Source organism: Chiloscyllium punctatum, chromosome 6 (genome assembly GCF_047496795.1).
Source record: "Chiloscyllium punctatum isolate Juve2018m chromosome 6, sChiPun1.3, whole genome shotgun sequence".
In the NCBI taxonomy this organism is placed as follows: Eukaryota; Metazoa; Chordata; class Chondrichthyes; order Orectolobiformes; family Hemiscylliidae; genus Chiloscyllium; species Chiloscyllium punctatum.
In genome coordinates, this window is record NC_092744.1 from 36,642,393 (window position 1) to 36,662,840 (window position 20,448).

The 20,448-nt window shown below is 41.3% G+C and overlaps 1 protein-coding gene across 5 annotated transcripts in view; it reads left to right on the forward strand.

Annotated features, from left to right (window-relative positions):
* The window catches only part of LOC140478876 (uncharacterized), an 859,005-nt gene extending 841,501 nt beyond the window's left edge, over positions 1–17,504 (forward strand). For 4 of the 5 annotated variants that reach the window (XM_072572442.1, XM_072572437.1, XM_072572439.1 and 1 more), the window contains 2 exons: positions 3,140–3,328; positions 14,179–17,504. In XM_072572442.1, the coding sequence (XP_072428543.1) occupies positions 3,140–3,226 (87 nt within the window). In that variant the 3' untranslated portion in view covers positions 3,227–3,328; positions 14,179–17,504. Of the gene's footprint in view, positions 1–876; positions 1,079–3,139; positions 3,329–14,178 lie in introns of those variants that run through there. The other variant, XM_072572441.1, reaches the window with a different exon arrangement.
* Positions 17,505–20,448: the final 2,944 nt, after the last annotated feature.

Here is a 20,448-nt window from a genome sequence, read left to right on the forward strand (position 1 = left end):
TCATGATGGATTGATAATACGTTTGTAATGTGGGTGGCACGGTGGCACAGTGGTTAGCACTGCTGCCTCACAGCGCCAGAGAGCCGGGTTCAATTCCCGACTCAGGTGACTGACTGTGTGGAGTTTGCACATTCTCCCTGTGTCTGCGTGGGTTTCCTGCGGGTGCTCCGGTTTCCTCCCACAATCCAAAAATGTGCAGGTCAGGTGAATTGGCCATGCTAAATTGCCTGTAGTGTTAGGTAAAAGGGGTAAATGTAGGGAAATGTGGTGGGTTGCGCTTCGGTGGGTTGGTGTGGACTTGTTGGGCCGAAGAGCCTGTTTCCACACTGAGTAATCTAATCTAAATCAGTTCTGCTTTATTAATTTTTTTGAATCTGAATAGCCATTACATGAACTAAGTAGATCTCAGATTTCCAATATCAGTGTTATTACATTAAAACAACCTACTGCCCTCAATGTATGATTAAACATGGAAAAGTGAATGAATTAGTTAATTATTAAAAATGTATGATAAAGTTGGAGTTAAATTAATTAATGCAATTTGGTGTAGTATTTCATATTGTCCTTGAGATGGTCTGTTTCTATCTAAACCATTATTGTTGTGGAAAAAATAATATTTTCTTGGATAACTGATTTTTACATTTAATTTTGTAGTACTAAATGTGACACATGACAGAGTCTACAACATTAAGCATGCTCTGGCAATATGGTGTTGTAAAATGCTTCAGGCTATGTCCTCCAGCTATTAGAAAAGCTGCCACATGTCTTTATTGTGTATCTAGTTAAACTTTAACATTCCTTTCCAGCCCATGACTTTTACTTGAAAAGCCTTTAAAAGTCCTGACAGCAGCCATTTACATTCTCTTTGGGCCATGATACCGACAAGCTGACAAAGTCTAAAAGGTCCTTGAAAATGTAGATGACATCATATTCAGGCACGACTGATTGATGAAGGGCGTTTGTGGTTACATTGACCTATGAATAACTGAAGATCTTGACCACTGTAGTCTAGAAGTGTCAAAGCAGCTTTCAGAAAGTCAGCAAAAAGCCTATTTGAACTGTAAAAGGTGAAAACAAGGTACAAAATCTAGTTAAATCGAACTGTGCTGGTAAGGACTGCTCAGTGGTTCCAGTGTGATTGTGATTCTTTGTACTTACAAATTAAAGTTGCAGGATAAGGTTAGTTTAAACATCCCCTATGTGTAAAGTGATAACTGCAATTCCATTTGTTGCAATAGAGTGTATGACTCTGAAAGGGTTAATGCTAAGGAATTCTTTAAGCACCACGCACCAGGATGTTATCATACAGTTTTGATGAGAGAACAGCTTAGGATCTTAAAGGAGTAACACTCACCAGACAGATCCTCCCGTAACAAAGTATATAGTGTAACTTGTACTTAGTTGCTCATATGTAATAGGCTAATATAGAAGTCACCAGTTTCCTAATCTCCCCTACTCCACCTCATCCCAGATCCAACCCTCCAACTCAGCATCAACTTCTTGAACTGTCCTACCTTTCCATCTTCCTTCCCACCTATCCACTCCATCCTCTCCTCTGAACTAACACTATCATTCTCCACCTTCATTTACCTTTGGCATTCCCAGCTACCTTCCCCTCATCCCACACCGCCCACCCCCCCACCCCCAATTTACTGATGAAGGTCTTATGCCCAAAACATTGACTCTCCTGCTCCTTAGATGCTGCCTGACCTGCTGTGCTTTTCCAGCGCCACACTTTTTGACTCTGCTCTCCAGCATCTGCTGTTCTCACTTTCTCTATATGTCCATATAACACATATTGCAGTGTAAATCAATAGGCTGAGGGGATGAAGCTTAATTTAACAATGCTTACATTAACAAACAATTATGTGTGAATGAAAACTTCAGAGTTCATTTCAAAATATTCATTCAAAATCCGTCTGTATCATAAGTGCGATCTTAGTATGTTGATCCACTATAGTACAATAATTTCTGGTAAATTGAGCACCTTACCATATTGAAAGTTTCCTTGTTTCCCATCATCAGCACTGATCCACAGCATTTGTAGTGAAGGTCTGTAAACTGAACCATCCTTCCTGTCTGACTGAGGGTGTGTGGTGTGAAGGTGCCAATGTTGGACTGGGGTGGACAAAGTCAGAAGTCCAAAACACCAGGTTATAAATCCAACAGGTTTATTTGGAATCATAAGCTTTCGGAGCTCTGCTCCTTCATCAGGTGAAATCAGGTGAGGATGTGTTGCGATGGAAGGCCTCATAGGAAGAGGAAAACTGCAACACATAGAACTGTTAAGTAAAAACACTACAAAATAAGTCATTCTTATATCTCACATGGAGCAAGAGCTCAAGGAGAAGTTCAATTAATGAAAATGTAATTTTTATTGTATTCCTCATAATAAAACTTTGATAAAAATATATTTTAGAATTTACCTTAGAGCAGAAACCTATGACATAAATCTAGGTGAAGATAGAATGTAAAGTTCACATTAAGCCATGATAATTTTAGTCTAGGGTTAGCTTTGGACTGCTGTCAATAGTTTGCTACCAGAAATAAGCACAATTTCTAATTTTTTTGTTTTCTTCCTCTGATAGAAATAATGTTTGTACATCCCAACAGCCAGTAGAGAAACAGGTAGTATTGAAAATGTAAAGATGTACCTTTTTGAAATATTGGTATAATTTTTTTATCCACTTTGCCTGGAGGGAAGGGAGGAGTGCTGAGAGAGGGAACTTGAGCATTTAATTTGCTGAAATTCACTCATAGCTCAGACCCCACTGTAATCGTGCTGGTAGTCATTTAAACTTGATTTTATTTAGGTGACTGAGGTGCTTATTGGAAGCATGAAAGTTAGAGTTCTGTGCTCTTATTAGATCTTAAATGTAATTTTAAATTAACCCAACTTGCTGTACAAAACCTCTCAGAATTGCCTTCAGGCACTGTCTGATTCATTGACTGAAAGCAATATGTAAGGGGCTGTTAGCAACAGGTATTAAGACTTTAGGAATCATGTGCTAATATGCTTAGTGGATTTCCAAGATGTTTTTTAACTTAAAAATTACTTGCTTTTGATTGTCTTTTAATTGCTCACTCAGACTAAGCTTCCATAATCTATTATGCTCCCATTTTTAATTCATTTCTTTAGATGGAGGAGCAGCAGAGGAAGAGGAGGAGCACAATCCTCAACAATCAGTATGAGCAGCAAGTGGACATGTCAGAAGACAGGAGGTGAAGGGAGATGGGAGCTAATTCTTGAGGCCCTTCTGTGCTCACAGATTCCGAAGGATTACAGTTATTTGCCTGCATATCGCTGAGACGGCCATTCACCAAGCAGGTTATTGCTGATCATGATCTTCTCCTGCACTGTGACCTATTGCTGCTAGCCCAGGACAGAGATAGTCAAAGTCAGCACATGTCTTAATTTATCTGGCTAATGCACCTCAAGATACTCAGTACACTGCTGTACCAAGTCAGACATCCATGTTCTGTTTGGAAGGGTCAACTAATACTTCAATTTACGGACACCAGCACTTAGTAGGAGAGAGGTTTGGAGTATTTGGTGTGGACTGAGTTCTGTTGCATCCAGGGAATTACAGACTGCACTTAAATAGCCATTAAGATAGCAGAGAATATGCTGTTAGCTCGTATCATAAGAAAAGTGTGTGATTACAATGGAAGGACGATATATACAAATGCCATTTTCATAGACAATTATCACAACATCCTGTAATATCTTGTAATAGCCAATCAGTTCCCCACTATTTCAGTTTTCTGGAATGGTTGCTTCAGGATAAAGCTTACTCTTCTGCAAATTCACTATTTCATAACAGTTCAGGAACTTGACTATCACACTTATTAAGCAAACGTTTAGGTCCCTGAGATCTCCTGCCTGATAATAACTATAGCTGAAGGTGGCAGGGTAACAGATGCTATCATCTGAGTAAGAGGAACTGGCTGTAGCTGAAGGTGAAGGAGGATTTGAACAATGCATCACTAGAATGCAATACTACTAGAAATAAACAAAGCTCAGTTGTTGGAGTACTATTTTCAGCATTCTGCAAATTCTGCTACACTGAGGAGTGGCACAAATGTCTTCCACTTTAACAGTCACTATTATTTACTTTGCCAATCTCTTAATCCTTTTGAAACATATGGCACAGAAGTATCTATAATATTCCTTAATATTGAATTCAGTAAGACAATTTGAATATCAATAGTTTACTGATAATAAGTTATATCAATATGATATCAAAGATAATATCATTATATCAAAATGTTGTGGAAAAAGCACTGAAATCCAAAGTGCCAAATGTAGTCAATACAGTTAATTTAATGCCAAACACAAAAATTGGCTTGAATTTATTTCTCGCCTAGGTATCAATTCATTGCATCTTTCTCAAAAGAAGCTTAACTAGACTGACAAGTTACTTTCACAGTAACTTTAGCAAAGCTGATGGGATACCATTATTACTCATGTGGTATTTTTGACTTGGCTGTGGTCAGCAACTTTTGGTTGCTTCAGACTTTGAGGCCTAACTTGATTTTGGACTTTGGCAGTTACTCGGACAGTCTGGCAGATTTCTGACATCATTAACATCATGTTCCTTCACTGTCACTGAGTCGAAAGTCTCTCCCTAAAGGCATTGTGAGTCTACATGCAGCAGACGGACTGCAGTGGCTCAAGATGGCACGTCACCATCACCTTTTCAAGGGGACCTATGGATGGTCAATAAATGCTGGCCCAGCCAGTGACACCCAGGTCCTGCAAGTAAATTTAAAAAAAATACAGATGTTCTATAAATGAATGACCACAGGTTCCTCAGAGAAATATAGAAGAGTTAATATCTTCACATTCTTTTCTCTCCTTGAACAATGTCTGCAAACTGAAGAAAAACCTGTCAAATTGTCACAAACACTCCTCCAAAGACCAGAAAGTCATCAAACGCGACATAACTCTGGGTCCTTCTGGCTCAAAGACAGGCAGACATCCAATTGAGCCACAAGATCTCCCAGGACTATAATTGTCAGAGTTCTTGCTGAGATAAGCTTCTAATCTCAAACTCTTACCTTTGCAGTGCTGGAATGATTATTGCTCCCCTCAGTTTGAAATGATGATCGGCTTGAATGTTCTTACCCCTGAATTATCTATCTCTCCCTCATGTTGTGTGCCATTTCCACAAATACCATGTTTGTCAGAGTAGTCAGAGGCTGTGTATTCAGTGTTATGATCCCTAGCTAATGTTATTACCAGACAAGTCAGATCCCTGATGGAAATCTGACTTGTTAAATTATATTAAGGTTTATTTTGGTTTTAAGGTGAAGTGATCTCAAACTGAAAGCTATGTTTACCAATATTTAAGCCTTGCTCCTGAAGAACCACTTGTGAGAGATGGGCCATTGCATCTGGGTACCAAATATCACCTTCCTTGGATGGTTCTCTCCTCCCAGTTCTGTGTTGGCTAATGCTCAAAGGGCAGCTGAGAGAAAAGATAGACGGATATGTTCCAGATCACCTTACAGCACAGAGACATCACTAACTGGGAGGAGAATGCTGTTGACTGTTCAGCAGGGCAACATCACTACACTAGCCAGTTTAAGGCTCATCAGTTTGAACATGAATGGTAGTTGTTGAGGGAGGAGAAGGAAACTAACCTGGGGCTGTGAAATCCATTTCCCTGACAATAATATGTTTCCACTGTGGAAAAACCTATGGAACCAAGCTTAGCCTCCTCAGTCATCTGATGACTTCTCAGGCCGAATGGAATTCATCCTTGATTCTGAGGAATTGTCAATGATACACCATAGCAACTTGGAGGAAGTGAGGACACAGATGCTGGAGATCAGAGTTGAAGAGTGTGGTGCTGAAAAAGCACAGCTGGTCAGGCAGCATCTGAGGAGCAGGAGAATCAGTGTTTCGAGCAGAAGTTCTTCATCAGGATTCCTGCTCCTTGGATGCTGCCTGACCGGATATGCTTTTCCAGCACCACACTCTTCCACCGTAGCAACTTGCCAAGGCTTCAAATGAATACATTGCCTTGATTTGGAGCTACCCTTCTTGGGCCAAAATTCTGGAACTCCCTCCCTATCAGAGCTGTGGATGTATCTAACCTGGGGCTGTGAAATCCATTTCCCTGACTACAATATGCTTCCACTGTGGAAAAACCTATGGAGCTAAGACCAGCCTCCTCAGTCATCCTCCACTGTGGTGGTTCAAGAAGTTGAATTAAAAATATTTCCTTGTAGCAAACTTCAAGATTTCAGCATTTCCCGCTAAACTAGAGAAGAAGTGCAGAAATAAATTCAAATATTCTCTTCTTTCCTAGTTTTGTAAAAGGCCTAATTAGCTACTGAGTTATTTCATAGAGCTTGTAATATACACAAGAAACTTGCATTACATTTGAAAAATAAACAAAAACTTATATGGTTGCTGAAAGATAAAACTGCTACAGGTTATATAAATTGTCTGTTATTTAAATACTGAGTCTTGCATTTAACATCAGTGTTAGAAAAATATTGTTTCAAATCTGAATTTAATCTATTCTTCGTATATCTTCCATGAACACACCCTCCAGTAAATACCAATGTTTTAGTGAGAGAATGGTTTTTAAAAACATTATGTGTATTTTATCTTTTCACATGCTTATTTATAATCCAAAGTATAATGGAGTAAAAAGAGCTTCCTATAACATCTCTTTCCCTCATACTCTGTCACACATAATTCTGAATTTTAAACCCTCAGTTTCAAAGACCCAGGTGCACCAGTTTTTCCTTTGTCCCTGAAGAGATAAACAAACACTCATGTCAGTTAAAGAACAAATTAAAGGAAATGTGTTTATAAAGGGATAAGAAAAGCAATTTGTTTAGAAATACATTCCACTGTGATGTTGTGTAAAATGTAGTAGAGTGATTACCCATTGGTGTTTATCAAATAGGCTCATTTTCATGCTCAACTGCAATCATTTCTAAGGAAATCACTCTTGTAGGGACATTCCCTGGATGACTCCAGTTTAACAAACATTGACCAAAGACTGATATACAGTGTAAAGTGCAGGCCCTTCGTAATGGTACTTTCTCTAGAACTAGTTTTATGTCTGAAACCAGATGCTTTTACAAAGCTGTGCAAAAATCTTATTTTTGAATTAGCAGTTTTCAGACAGCCTGATTTTTGCATGGTTCTATGTAGTCCATGTTAAAATGAACTTAAACCACCTGACCACAGTTGATACCTTGGGGTTTACAGCAGAAGAGAGGTTATGTCACTGGAGTGTTAATCTTAGATAACCAAATAAAGGCGATATGTGACTTCAGCTGCAGGCTGACATTATTTACTCTGAAGTGACCTAATGAGCCATTCTTCTGTGTCATGCTGCTACTGGTCCAATCAGAAAAGGTCCACCACCAACTTTCTCAGACTAATTAGAAATAGGAATTAATGCCATTTTACCAGCCATTTATTCATCCCAAGAACTCAACAACTTTCCCTGTCCCTTCTAATTTCCCACCAGGCTCCACTAACAACATTTTCTTAGGCTGGAGTATTTTTACCAGACCACTGGTTTAATAGTTTAGCCACAGATCTGGTTTAATTATCTGAAGTAATACTGCATTCTTTACTCCCCATCGAAATGCTCTTACTATTCCAAAATTATCTTGGAGCTATGGATAACCTTAGGTTCCTGCTCTCAATGACAAACCACATCCTCTGGCCTCTTTCTTCATTTCCTGTTAATCTTCAACATCAAAGATGAAAGACATTTCTTCATCTTTATAGATTAAGATTACCCAATTGGCTGCCTGAACTACCCATGTTCTACTTTGGTCTTGATCAGCCATGTCACTGCAAAGTTTTCAACTTCTCTTCACCCGAGCTTTCAACAGATTTATCTTGATAAATCATTACCCTCTGTATTTTGCATCTCTTCTTGTTCCAACTCCTAGTCACATGATTAACTTTTCTTATCCCAGTGCTCATGCAGATTACCAATGGCTCATTTACTACTGGATACGTTTCCTCTGCCCTTTGCAGCTATTCTCACAGTCTCATCCTCAACTCCTCCATCTTCCCCAACTAGTGGTCTCTCTGCAAAGTACCTTTGGATTCCATAGTTTTTTGGAGGTTGCAGGGAAAGTGGTGAGAAGAGCAAATATTTGGGCAGCTTGGCTCGAGAGAGACACTCCCCCTTTCTTACCATCTCGCAAATTAAGCTGCACAAGCGAAGGCCATTAGCTGATCTTCTCAACTTGCCAACAATTAAAGTTCTTAAGTGCTCAATTAAAAGCCATTTAAGGGCCTCAACTCACCACCAGCTGATTATCTGCCTTGCCAGCAGGCAGGAGAAGTAGCTGGTTCCCAAACTAGAAAACAGGGTGACATGCCTGTGGCTTGGAAGGAGCTGCTTCTCCATTGCCCCAACCTGGGATCAATCAGGAATCAGATGGAATGGAGAGGGAGTGGCCAATGAAAACTAGTCAGCACCTTTCCTTGCTTCAAAACCCCCCTTTCCCCACAAGCCCAATCCTATGAGACCTGAAAGAAAACCATTTACCTTCTTTATGCTGGTGAAGACTTGTCTCACAAACTTGATTGAGCTTTTTGAAGAAGTAACAAAGATAATTGGTGAGGGTAGGGCAGTGGATGTTGTCTACATGGACTTTACTAAAGCATTTGACAAGGTCCCTCATGATAGAAGATTAAGTCACGTGGGATCCATGGTGAATTGACAAATTGGATACAAAATTGGCTTGATCATTGAAGACAGAGAGTAATTGTGAAGGGGTGTTTTTCTGACTGGAAGTCTGTGACCAGTGATGCTCTGCAAGGATCAGTGTTCAGATTTTGTTGATTGTATTAAATGTAAATGACTTAGGTGAAACTATAGGTGATCTGATCAGTAAGTTTACAGATGACACAAAGATTGGGGAAGTTGTAAATAGTAGAGAAATAGCAGATGGAATTTAATCCAGACAAATATGAAGTGATACATTTGGGAGCTCAAACACAAGAGGAAAGTATACAGTTAATGGCAGGATGTTCCAAGTCCAAAACTCCCTCAAAGTGGCAAGACAAGTAAATACGGTGGGAGAGGAGGCGCACGGCATTTGCCTTCATCAGTAGGGATATTAAGTATAGACGTTAGCAAGTCATATTGCAGCTGTATAAAACTTCAATGTCTACATTAGAGTGGTGCTGGAAAAGCACAGCAGGTCAGGCAGCATCCGAGGAGCAGGAAAATCAATGTTTCGGGCAAAGCCCTTCATCAGGAATCATGAATTCCTGATTCCTGATGAAGGTCTTTTGCCTGAAACATCGATTTTCCTGCTCCTCGGATGCTGCCTGACCTGCTGTGCTTTTCCAGCACCACTCTAATCTAGACTCTGATTTCCAGCATCTGCAATCCTCACTTTTGTCTGTGTAAAATTTCAGTTGGATCATATTTAGAGTTTTGTATGCAGTTCTGGTTGCCCTGCTATAGGAAAGATGTGGAGGCTTTGCAGATGGTGCAAAAGAGGTTGACCAGGATGTAAAACAAATCAGAAACTGCTGGAAAACACTCAGCAGACCAGGCACCATGGGTGGAGAGAAAGTGGAGTTAATGTTTCAAGTCCGGTGACTGTTATTCAGAACAGGATATTGTCTGGATTGGATTGTATTAGCTATAGGGTGGTTAAACATATTTGGACTGTTTTCATTAGTGTGTAGGAAGCTGAGGGATGATCTGAGAAGTATATAAAATTATGAGTGGCATGGATAGGATGGATAGTCAGAGTCTTTTTCACAGAGTAGAATTTTTTTTACACAGAGTGTGGTAGGTGGTAGAAACAGATATATTAGCAGTGGCATTTGGACAGACACATGAACAGCTAGGGAAGAGAGGGACATGAACCATGTGCAGGCTGATGGGATTAGCTTAGAATGGCATCATGGTTGGCATAGACATGGTGGGCAAGAGGGCCTGTTCCTGTGCTGTACTGTTGTATGTTCTATATTTTTGCCATTGAGCCCCTTAAGATTAAGACTTCACTATTTAAGCTTGTAATCCACAGAGAAGCTCACAGTCAGCTCTTATGTGACTGTTTGGATCTTACTCCAGCAAGCTTTCTCACTAGTGGGCCAGGAAGTCAACCACTCTTAAAGATATTCATTGATATTGCATGGAACACCAAATCCCAACCATAGACTTCATGGATCTTTCCTCATCATCTGGCAATTTCTCCTCAATGTTTCTGCATTTCTACAGTCTCATTTACTTTTCAAAATCCTCCTCAAAATCCAACTTTTGAAATTGTTTGTTCCCAACACTGCTAATTCTTATAGAATCATAGAATTCCTCCAGTATGGAAGCAAACCATTCAGCCCATTGGGTCCACACTGACCCTCGGAAGGACATCTCTCCCAGACCCAACCCCCTTATCCTATTCCTGAAACCCTGCATCTCTCATGGCTAATCCACCAAGCCTGTACATCCCTGGATACTATGCCAATTCAGCATGACCAATCCACCTAACCTTTTTCTAATTTTTCTTTTATCATAGTTCAACATGTTAGTATGTTGATCTCTGAAACAGTTTGAAATGCATTTTTATGGAAAGGTGCTATAAGGTGAATTATGTGAAATTGCTATTGAGTTTCAGTTGCTGGTCTATGCATTTGCATTGCACAGTCACGCTGCTTCCATTTCAATATTGTTGTGGTGACTTGCAGCCTACTCACATGTAGTATTTTCCAAGTTTCATCAGATGACACCGGCATTTCATCAGGAAGCATAAGAGATAGAGGATTAAAGTCTATGAAATCAATGGTACAGTTCCTGTCAAGTCATCCTAAAGTGACACACTTAAAGGGTGATTTAGTCCACTTATCTGGCAGGAACATGGTGGGAATTAAAGTCGAGGCTGTGCAGAAGCCATTGCATTTCTGCAGCTCTTGCACCAACATTTTAATTTCTTGGTTTTTAAGATTGTGAAGTTTATCCACCTGAATTTGGCATCAGCATTATAAAAATGTTAGAAATAGTAAAAGGAGTAGGCCCTATGGTCGTTCAAGCCTGCTCCAACACTGAATTTGAGGATTGTTAATCTTTTCGATCCACTCCACTTTCCCTCCCTATCACCATAAGTATTTAAATTTTTTGTATGTTATTGCCATTTTACCTCAGAGCTGAGTGAAATGTGACCCTTTTAAGGTGTCAGATGGGTCAGATGTAGTGAAACTCAGAAATGTGGTTAAGCTTTTGAGAGATTTTATGTGACTTAGAAAGTGCTCCTTCTACCCAAAGAAACCAGAAAGTCTCCTTGGCTACATTCAGCTCATGAGCACCACGGCAAAACTCATTTTTTGTCGACATTTACTGCAGAAATTGCTCTCAGTTTTGCTCTAATATGAACATCATTCCTGCTGACTTCCAGCTTGCACCAGGATTAGGTAATTTAAATCTTCTGGTCCCAGATCATTGTCCTGTTTAGCCCTCCACCCTAGATTCCTATCAAGAGTTCAAATCGGGGACTGGACTTTGCCTTTTGTTTGGCAAAGTGTTTTTTCCTTTAGTGAGAATAATGGTGGGTGGTCTGCCATGCCCCAGGGTGACGTTTCCCATATGATTGTCTGCTCTTCAGCTCATTAATTATACATTTGGCCTCCCTGGTGCCCGTCTCATGAGCTGTAGGGCAGCAGAGGTGGACATGTTCACCACTGCCATGACCTTGCAATGTTGACACTGCTGCAGCCATATTTAAACCCCAGTTTCATAGTTCTTTAAATACTGCAAGTGAGACATTGCCCTTCCCACGGTAGAGTTGCAATGTTATCCTGAAGAAAATGGCCCCAGAAATGCAAGGTAGCTTGGAACAAGGAGGTATTAATGGATGGGCTGGTGGAAAGGAGGACAGTTCTTTTTCTTGTTGATTGACAATGGACACCATACCAGACTTAACCAACCTCAACTGAGATAGTGGCCTAGCTGAGACAGCAGTGCTAACGATTAAGCCACTGTGCCACCCTAAATTCACCTGTCACTTGTTTTGTTTGCAAGTTTGTGAAAGAAAAAAATCTTCTGATAAGTGATTAGAAGGCAGGTACCGTTTTGCTCAGGAACTTCCCTGGAGGTGCTTCTGGTAGAGGTGAAGAAGGAATTCCTGTTTCCTGGCAATCTGAATGTTAGGCGAATTGGCCATGCTAAATTGTTGATTGTGTTCAGGGGTGCGTAGGTTAGGTACATTAGGTATAGGTAAATGTAGGTAAACAAGGTAGGGGAATGGGTCTGGGTGGTTGGAGGGTCAGTGTGGACTTGTCGGGCCTAATGACCTGTTTCCACAATATAGGGATTCTATGATTCTGTAGGGATTCTATGATTCACTGCCACAAGAACAGCCACTAGACTCTTTTTGGGAGGAGGGCTGGGAGACACTCTTAGGTTAGAGTCATACCTGGCATAAAGGAAGAAGGTTGTGGTTGTTGGAGGTCAATCATCCTAGTCCAGGACATCTTTGCAGGATTTCCTCAGGGTAATGTCCTCTCGGCACAACAATCTTCAGCTGCTTCGTCAATGACTCCCCTTCCATCATTAGAATTGGGGATGTTTGCTGATGATTGCATGATATTGAGCACCATTCACAACTCCACAGATACGCTAACAGTTCATGTCCATATGTAATAAGACCCAGATAAGATCAATATTATATCAATACCATGTTACTCTATGACTCTATGATCAATGCTGATTCCTCCATTATCAACATCCTCGTAGTACCATTGACCACAGAATGAAATGGGCGAAAGTGAGGATTGCAGATGCTGGAGATCAGAGTTAAGATTAGAGTGGTGCTGGAAAAGCACAGCAGGTCAGGCAGCATCTGAGGAGCAGGAAAATCGACGTTTTCTGATGAAGGGCTTTTGCCTGAAATGTTGATTTTCCTGCTCCTCAGATGCTGCCTGACCTGCTGTGCTTTTCCAGCACCACACAGAATGAAATGGACCAGCCATAGGAAAACATTGGCTACAAGGTCAGGTCAGAGACTCTGCAGTAGGTAACTCAATTCTTGTCTCCCCGGTGCCTGTCCATCATCTATTAGTCACAAGTCAGGAGTTTGATGGAATACTCCTCAGTTGCCTGAATGAATGCAACTCCAAAACAACTCAAAAAAAACTTGATACCATCTAAAACAAAGCAACCCACTTGATTGGTATCTCATCCACCGCTTCCATTATTCACTCCCTCCACCACCAATGCACAGTGACATCAATATGCACCATCGACAAGAGACACTGCAGCAACTCTCCAATGCACCTTCAAAAGCACCTTTTAACCTACAACCTCTACCACAAGGAATACAGGTGCATGGGAATATCACCTTCTGCAACTTCTCCTCCAAGCCACACACCATTCGGACTTGGAACTACATCACTATTCCTTCACTGTCACTGAGTCAAAACCATGGAACTCCCTTCCTAACAGCTCTGTGTGTATCCCTTCAAACCGTGATTCAACAAGGCAGCTGATCACCAGCTTCTCCAAGGCAATTAGGAATGAGCAATAAATATTGGCCCAGCCAACGATGCCCATATCCTAGGAATGAATATGAACAAAACTTAAAGAGTTAATTGGTCCAGGTGCATTGTCCTCAGAACCAGGGAAATGTTAAGAGTAGCAAGGGTAAATATTGCTTTTATTTGTCAATCTCTTCTAATAACACATGACAACAATCCTTAAGAAATCTCATAACAACACACACACACACAATTTCCTTGCTCCCTTGACACTGTTTAGTTATCTCTATTTAATCTTTCTTTTTCCTGTTTGTTGCATCTCCCTTTCTGCTTCTGGACTGCCATCACAAACTCTACAGATTGCATTGTCATTTCAGGAATCATCCACAAACTCTTTGCTATCTTTTCCTGCAGGACTAAATGTTGCTGTATACACCTATTTGAAGAGTAAAACTGGGATTAAATTGGAGAGCTGAATGAGCAGCAAGCCATTGAAATTTGTGATCTTGCCAGAATTATTCACATTGGGCTTTGCAAGATTGGGTCTTCATTCAGTAAGGTTTCTGACCATTCTTTGTGCCTCTTCACTGATCTTCAGGACACCACACACTTAGCTAGTTTGGTGTATTAAATTGCAGTAATATTTGTGTCTTCCCATGGTCATGTCATCCTGACTTTTGAAACTTTTCTCTCTCTTCTAGATACTTCTGGAGCCAGAGCTCTCTGAAGGAGTTACCTCAGAGGAGGAAAATCGAATTGAAGTAGCACCGTCACATGCTTCATCACTCTCTGTCACCAACACTGAACCTGGGGACTGCAGTCTAAACATGAGCTGGACCTGTCAGCCTATAGTAATTCACTTAACATTTGAGTGCAGGCACTGATGGACAATGGGACAATGTTACACAACTCACTGTTGCACTGCATTGGAAGGGACAATGAAGATACTGTACTTTCTCAGTTCTGGTGTGCAAATGTGGAGCTGTGAGAAGCAATCCCTTGACTTTGCAAATTGTTATATGAGATATTGAAAATCCTGTCAAGGAGTTTCACAGACATGTCTGATAGCATAAAGAAATCTTTCAACTTCAGTGGTATAGTATATATCCCTTCTTCTATAGGAATTACACATCCAGTCCCTGTACACCTCCATCTCCCATCACGAAGGACTTAAAGCCCTCCGCTTCTTCCTTTCCCGCCGTACCAACCAGTACCCCTCCACTGACACCCTCCTTCGACTGACTGAACTGGTCCTCACCCTGAACAACTTCTCCTTCCAATCCTCCCACTTCCTCTAAACCAAAGGAGTAGCCATGGGCACCTTCATGGGCCCCAGCTATGCCTGCCTCTTCGTAGGATATGTGGAACAGTCCACCTTCCGCAGCTACACTGGCACCACCTCCCACCTTTTCCTCCGCTACATCGATGACTGTATCGGCGCTGCCTCGTGCTCCCATGAGGAGGTTGAACAGTTCATCCACTTTACCAACACCTTCCACCCCGACTTCAAATTTACCTGTACCATCTCAGACTCCTCCCTCCCCTTCCTAGACCTTTCCATTTCTATCTCGGATGACCGAATCAACACGGACATTTACTATAAACCGACCGACTCCTACAGCTACCTAGACTACACCTCCTCCCACCCAACCCCCTGTAAAAACGCCATCCCATATTTCCAATCCCTTCATCTCCGCCACATCTGCTCCCAGGAGGACCAGTTCCAATACCGTACAACCCAGATGGCCTCCTTCTTCAAAGACCGCAATTTCCCCCTAGACATGATCGACGATGCCCTCCACCACATCTCCTCCACTTCCTGCTCCTCCACCCTTGAGCCCCGCTCCACCAATTGCTACCAGGACAGAACCCCACTGGTCCTCACCTATCACCCCACCAACCTCCATATACATCGTATCATCCATCGTCATTTCCGCCACCTCCAAACGGACCCCACCACCAGGGATATATTTCCCTCCCCTCCCCTATCAGCATTCCGAAAAGACCACTCCCTCCGTGACCGCAAGAAATGCAAAACTTGCGCCCATACCTCCCCCCTTATTTCCCTCCAAGGCCCCAAGGGATTCTTCCATATCTGCCTCAAATTCCCCTGCACCTCCATACACATCATTTACTGCATCCGCTGCACCCAATGTGGCCTCCTCTATATTGGGGAGACAGGCCGCCTACTTGCGGAACATTTCAGAGAACACCTCTGGGACACCCGGACCAATCAACCCAACCACCCCGTGGCTCAACACTTCAACTCCCCCTCCCACTCCACCAAGGATATGCAGGTCCTTGGACTCCTCCATCGCCAGACCAGAGCAACACGACGGTTGGAGGAAGAGCGCCTCATCTTCCACCTAGGAACCCTCCACCACAAGGGATGAACTCAGATTTCTCCAGTTTCCTCATTTCCCCTCCGCCCACCTTGTCTCAGTCCCAACCCGCGAACTCAGCACCACCTTCCTAACCTGCAATCTTCTTCCTGGCCTCTCTGCCCCCACCCCCACTCCGGCCTATCACCCTCACCTTAACCTCCTTCCACCTATTGCATTTCCAACGCCCGTCCCCCAAGTCCCTCTTCCTTACCTTTTATCTTAGCCTGCTGGACACACTTTCCTCAATCCTGAAGAAGGGCTTATGCCCGAAACGTCGATTCTCCTGCTCCTTGGATGCTGCCTGACCTGCTGCGCTTTTCCAGCAACACATTTTCAGCTAGGAATTCCACTATACAATATACCTTGCAGAGTATGCTCACCTCCAGAGACTCTATAGCTTAGTTTTCAGACCAATAGTTCCCAGGCACAAGCTCTGTAGTTTTGGTAGAAGTTCAGACAGCTCCCTTGCCGATCCAGGATTTAAAATTCCACTTTGAATTCCACTTCGTGGAGTGCAATCTGGGTAAGTTTAACACGATATACTTGGGCAGGACAAACAAGGCAAGACAATTTATGATAAGTTGTAGCAGCTGGGAAGCACCGAGGATCAGAGATACCTTGATGTGCATGTCCACACTTTTATTTATAAGTTGGGTGTCTGAAGTGCTTAAGAAGACATAGGGGATACTTATTTTTAAGTACCTTTATTAGGCGAGTTTAAGAGCAGGGAGGTTATGCTGGAACTATGATAAAAGGCTGGTTAGTCAACAACTAGAGTATTGTGTGTAATTTTGGAATCCACTTAGTAGGAGGGATGTGATTGGACTGCAGAGCATAAAGGATCTTTACCAGGTTGTGGCATGGGCTGGAAAGTTTTAGTTATAAAGAGAATTTGGACAGACTGGGATTGTTTTCCCTGAAGTAGAGAAGAGAGAAGGGGGCATGATTAATAAATTTACAATTAGGAGGAGCATAAACAGGGTAGACAGAAAGAAACTTTTCCCCTTGGTGGAAGGATCAATGATGATTTAAGTAAGATGCAAGAGGTTTAGAGGGAATGTGAGCAAAATGGTTTCCCCTCCAGAGGGTGGTGGGAATCTGGAATGCTGATTAAGGGTGGTAGAGTTAGAAAGCCTGATAACATTTAAGAAGTATTTAAATGTATACCTGTGATACCAAGGTGTTCAAGGCTAGAGGCCAAGTGCTGGAAATTGGGATTAGAATATTTAGGTGGTTGTTTTGACCAACACAGACTTGATGGGTTGAATGGCCTTTTTCAGTGCTGTAAATCAGTGCTGTAGTCACCTCTATGACTTATAATTTTGAAGCCAGGCTACTGTTTTGGTGAGATTGGTGGAGTCTGAGTCCTTTATCTTCTGTACTTTGCTGTCTTGAAGATAAGTGAAAGCGATGAGCCGTAGTCCAATGGCACAGCAGATGTGTGCAGTATTGCTTCCTTTCATGTTATCTTCTCATTAAACCAAATCTTCATCATCAGAAGCCTGAAAGCTAAAGTCCATTTTTTGATATTTTATTGCAATGTATTGAACCTTTAAAAAGAAGTCCTCATTGAGACCAGCTTTGTGTTTGCTGTTTCTTTTAAGAGATATATGTCTTATTAAAGAATGAGAAACATGACCAAGCATGCTGTTTCTTAAATGAATTGTGATTGACATCAATAAAAGCAAAAACAAAAGTATTTATATGAAATTTTTGATGTAAGAAAAAGGCATATGATAATTCACAGGAGCATGGTAAAGCAAACTTGCATTAGCCAATATTATGAGATTACCAAAATCACAAATGAGGACATTGGATTTAAGGTATGTCTTAAAGATAGAAAGAGAGGTGGAGAGGTTTACAGTGAGAATTCCAGAACTTAGGGTCATACATCTGAAGGCATGGCTATCAGAGATGATCAAAAGATCAATATTAAATGAATGCATATATCTTGGAGGGTTGTGCAGCTCAAGTAGCTTAAAAAGGAGTCAGGCAATGGAGTGCTTCAAAAACATGGATGGGAATTTTAAAACTGAGGCTCCTGTTAATCAGGATCAGTTGTAGGTCAGTAAGCATGAAGTTTTAGATAGACATAGAACATAGAACATTACATTCGGCCCTCGATGTTGTTCTGACCTGTGGAACCAATCTGAAGCCTATCTATCCTACACTGTGTCATTTTCATCCATATCTTTATCCAATGACCATTTAAGTGCCCTTAAAGTTGGTGAGTCTAACTTGGTTGCTGGAAGGGTGTTCCACATCCCTACTACTCTCTGAATAAAAAAAACACATTTGACATCTGTCCTATATCTATCACTCCTCAATTTAAAGCTAAGACTCCTCCTATATAGCTATATAGCCACCACCATCTGAGGAAAAAGGCTCTCACTGTCCATCCTATCTAACCCTCTGATTATTTTATATATCTCAATTAAATCACCTCTCAACCTTCTTCTCTCTAATGAAAACAGCCTTAGGTCCCTCAGCCTTTCCTCATAAGATCTTCCCTCCATACCAGGCAAAATCCCAGCAAATTGCCTCTGAACCCATTCCAAAGTTTCCACATCCTTCCTATAGTGCGGTGACCAGAATTGTATTCAATACTCCAAGTGTGGCCACACCAAAATTTTGTACAGCTACAACATGACCTTGTGTCTCTAAAACTCAATCCCTCTACCAATAAAAGCTAATATGCCTTCTTAACAACCCTATCAACCTGGCTGGCAACATTCAGGGATCTATGTACATGAACAACAAGATCTCTCTGCTCATCTACGCTGCCATTCCATTGTATCAGAATATTATCTTACAATCTTACCATTAGCTCTGTCCTCTTTATTCCTGTTGCTCCTTCTAAAGTGAATCACCTCACACTTTTCTACATTAAACCCCATTTGCCATCTCTCAGCACAACTCTGCAGCTTATCTATGTCTCTTTGTAACCTGCAACATCCTTCGGCACTGTCCACAACTTTAGTGTCATCTGCAAATTTACTAAACCATCCTTCTACGCCCTCATCCAGATGGTTTATAAAAATGACAAACAGCAGTGGCCCCAAAACAGATCCTTGCGGTACACTACTTAGTAATTGACTCCAGGATGAACATTTCCCGTTAACCACCCCCCTTTGTCTTCTTTCAGCTAGCCAGCTTCTGATCCAATTGGCTAGATGGACAGGACTTGGTGCAAGCAAAGATATGGGCATTAGTGTTTTACATTATATCAAGCTTACGAAGGATAGAATGTGGGATATCATAAATCTATTGGAATACTCAATCCTGAATGTTTGGAGGAGGGCTTCAGTAGTAGTAAGTGAACAGTGACAGTGACAGAATCAGACGGCCTTATTGATGGTATGGATATGTAGTTACTAGCTCAGTTTGGACTCAAACATAACATCAAAGTCGTGAACTGTCAGCTTCAGTGTACATTAATAAAATAAAAATGAAATAAAATATCAATCTTCACAGTAAGTCTGATTGTTTGTGATAATCCATATCCAGTCACATCCACTTTTACAACCTAATGAGCTTGGCAGGAAACGAACACACAACTTATCCTATACAAGTTTGGCATACTTATGGATTTAACTTATGTGTTGCACCCATGAGAAAATTCAAGACCATGAGGTGAGGCAGAAATTTTCATTTTACTGGGTGTGCTTGGTTGCCTTGCATGTGTCTAAATGTGTTTAATAACTGAAGTTACCTTTATAAAGCTAGCTATTCTACTGCAATGAGAATTGAACTGCAACTATTCTACTCCTAAAATTGTGATGTCTTGTGCTTTCCTTAGACTTCCTATGTTATATCTTAAAGGACTTTACATGTAACAAATCGCTTTACTTGTAGAAGCTAAAAATACAGTAAACAATAAATTTAACAAAGGGGCAGCTGTCAATATTATAAAAATACTATTCCTATAATATTCTGATACAATGTAATTATTTGGTGGAATCCTATAGGGGTCTCCATGACATGCACTATGGCAAAATTTGTCGCAAATTTGCATAAGAAGCCTGGTGAAGCCTATTTTGATTTCAAGAAACATCTTTAATGTTTCTGCTGAATGCTGAGGCAGGTTTCTCACGAGGCACTGGCGAGGTGCCAGTTGAGGGGGATTATAGCTTGTTAAATGTCTTTTTAATGCCGCAACTCACCTCATTAATATTCAGCTTCCTGTATTCCTAAACATGCAGAGCATGCAAGATGTCAAAAGTTTTCAACATAGAAATCAAAGCGCATACCTAGCAACTGAAGAAAATCATTGATCTTCTTACAGCACTGCTGCCAATCCTTTTCACTATGGAGATGGAACTGATTCATGTAGTGACCTCGGAGGAGGACGAGGCTGCCAGAATCTGGTGATGAGTCTTCCACTGCTGGTCCTTGGGAAGATGACTCCTCTCCTTTGCACCATCCACTAGACCGGAATTTCCAGTTCCCTGTAGGAGAATTGTGGCGTAAGGTCATAGGGAGTGTCGCTGAACAAAGAGACCTTGGAGTGCAGGTTCATAGCTCCTTGAAAGTGGAGTCGCAGGTAGATAGGATAGTGAAGAAGGTGTTTGGTATGCTTTTGTTTAT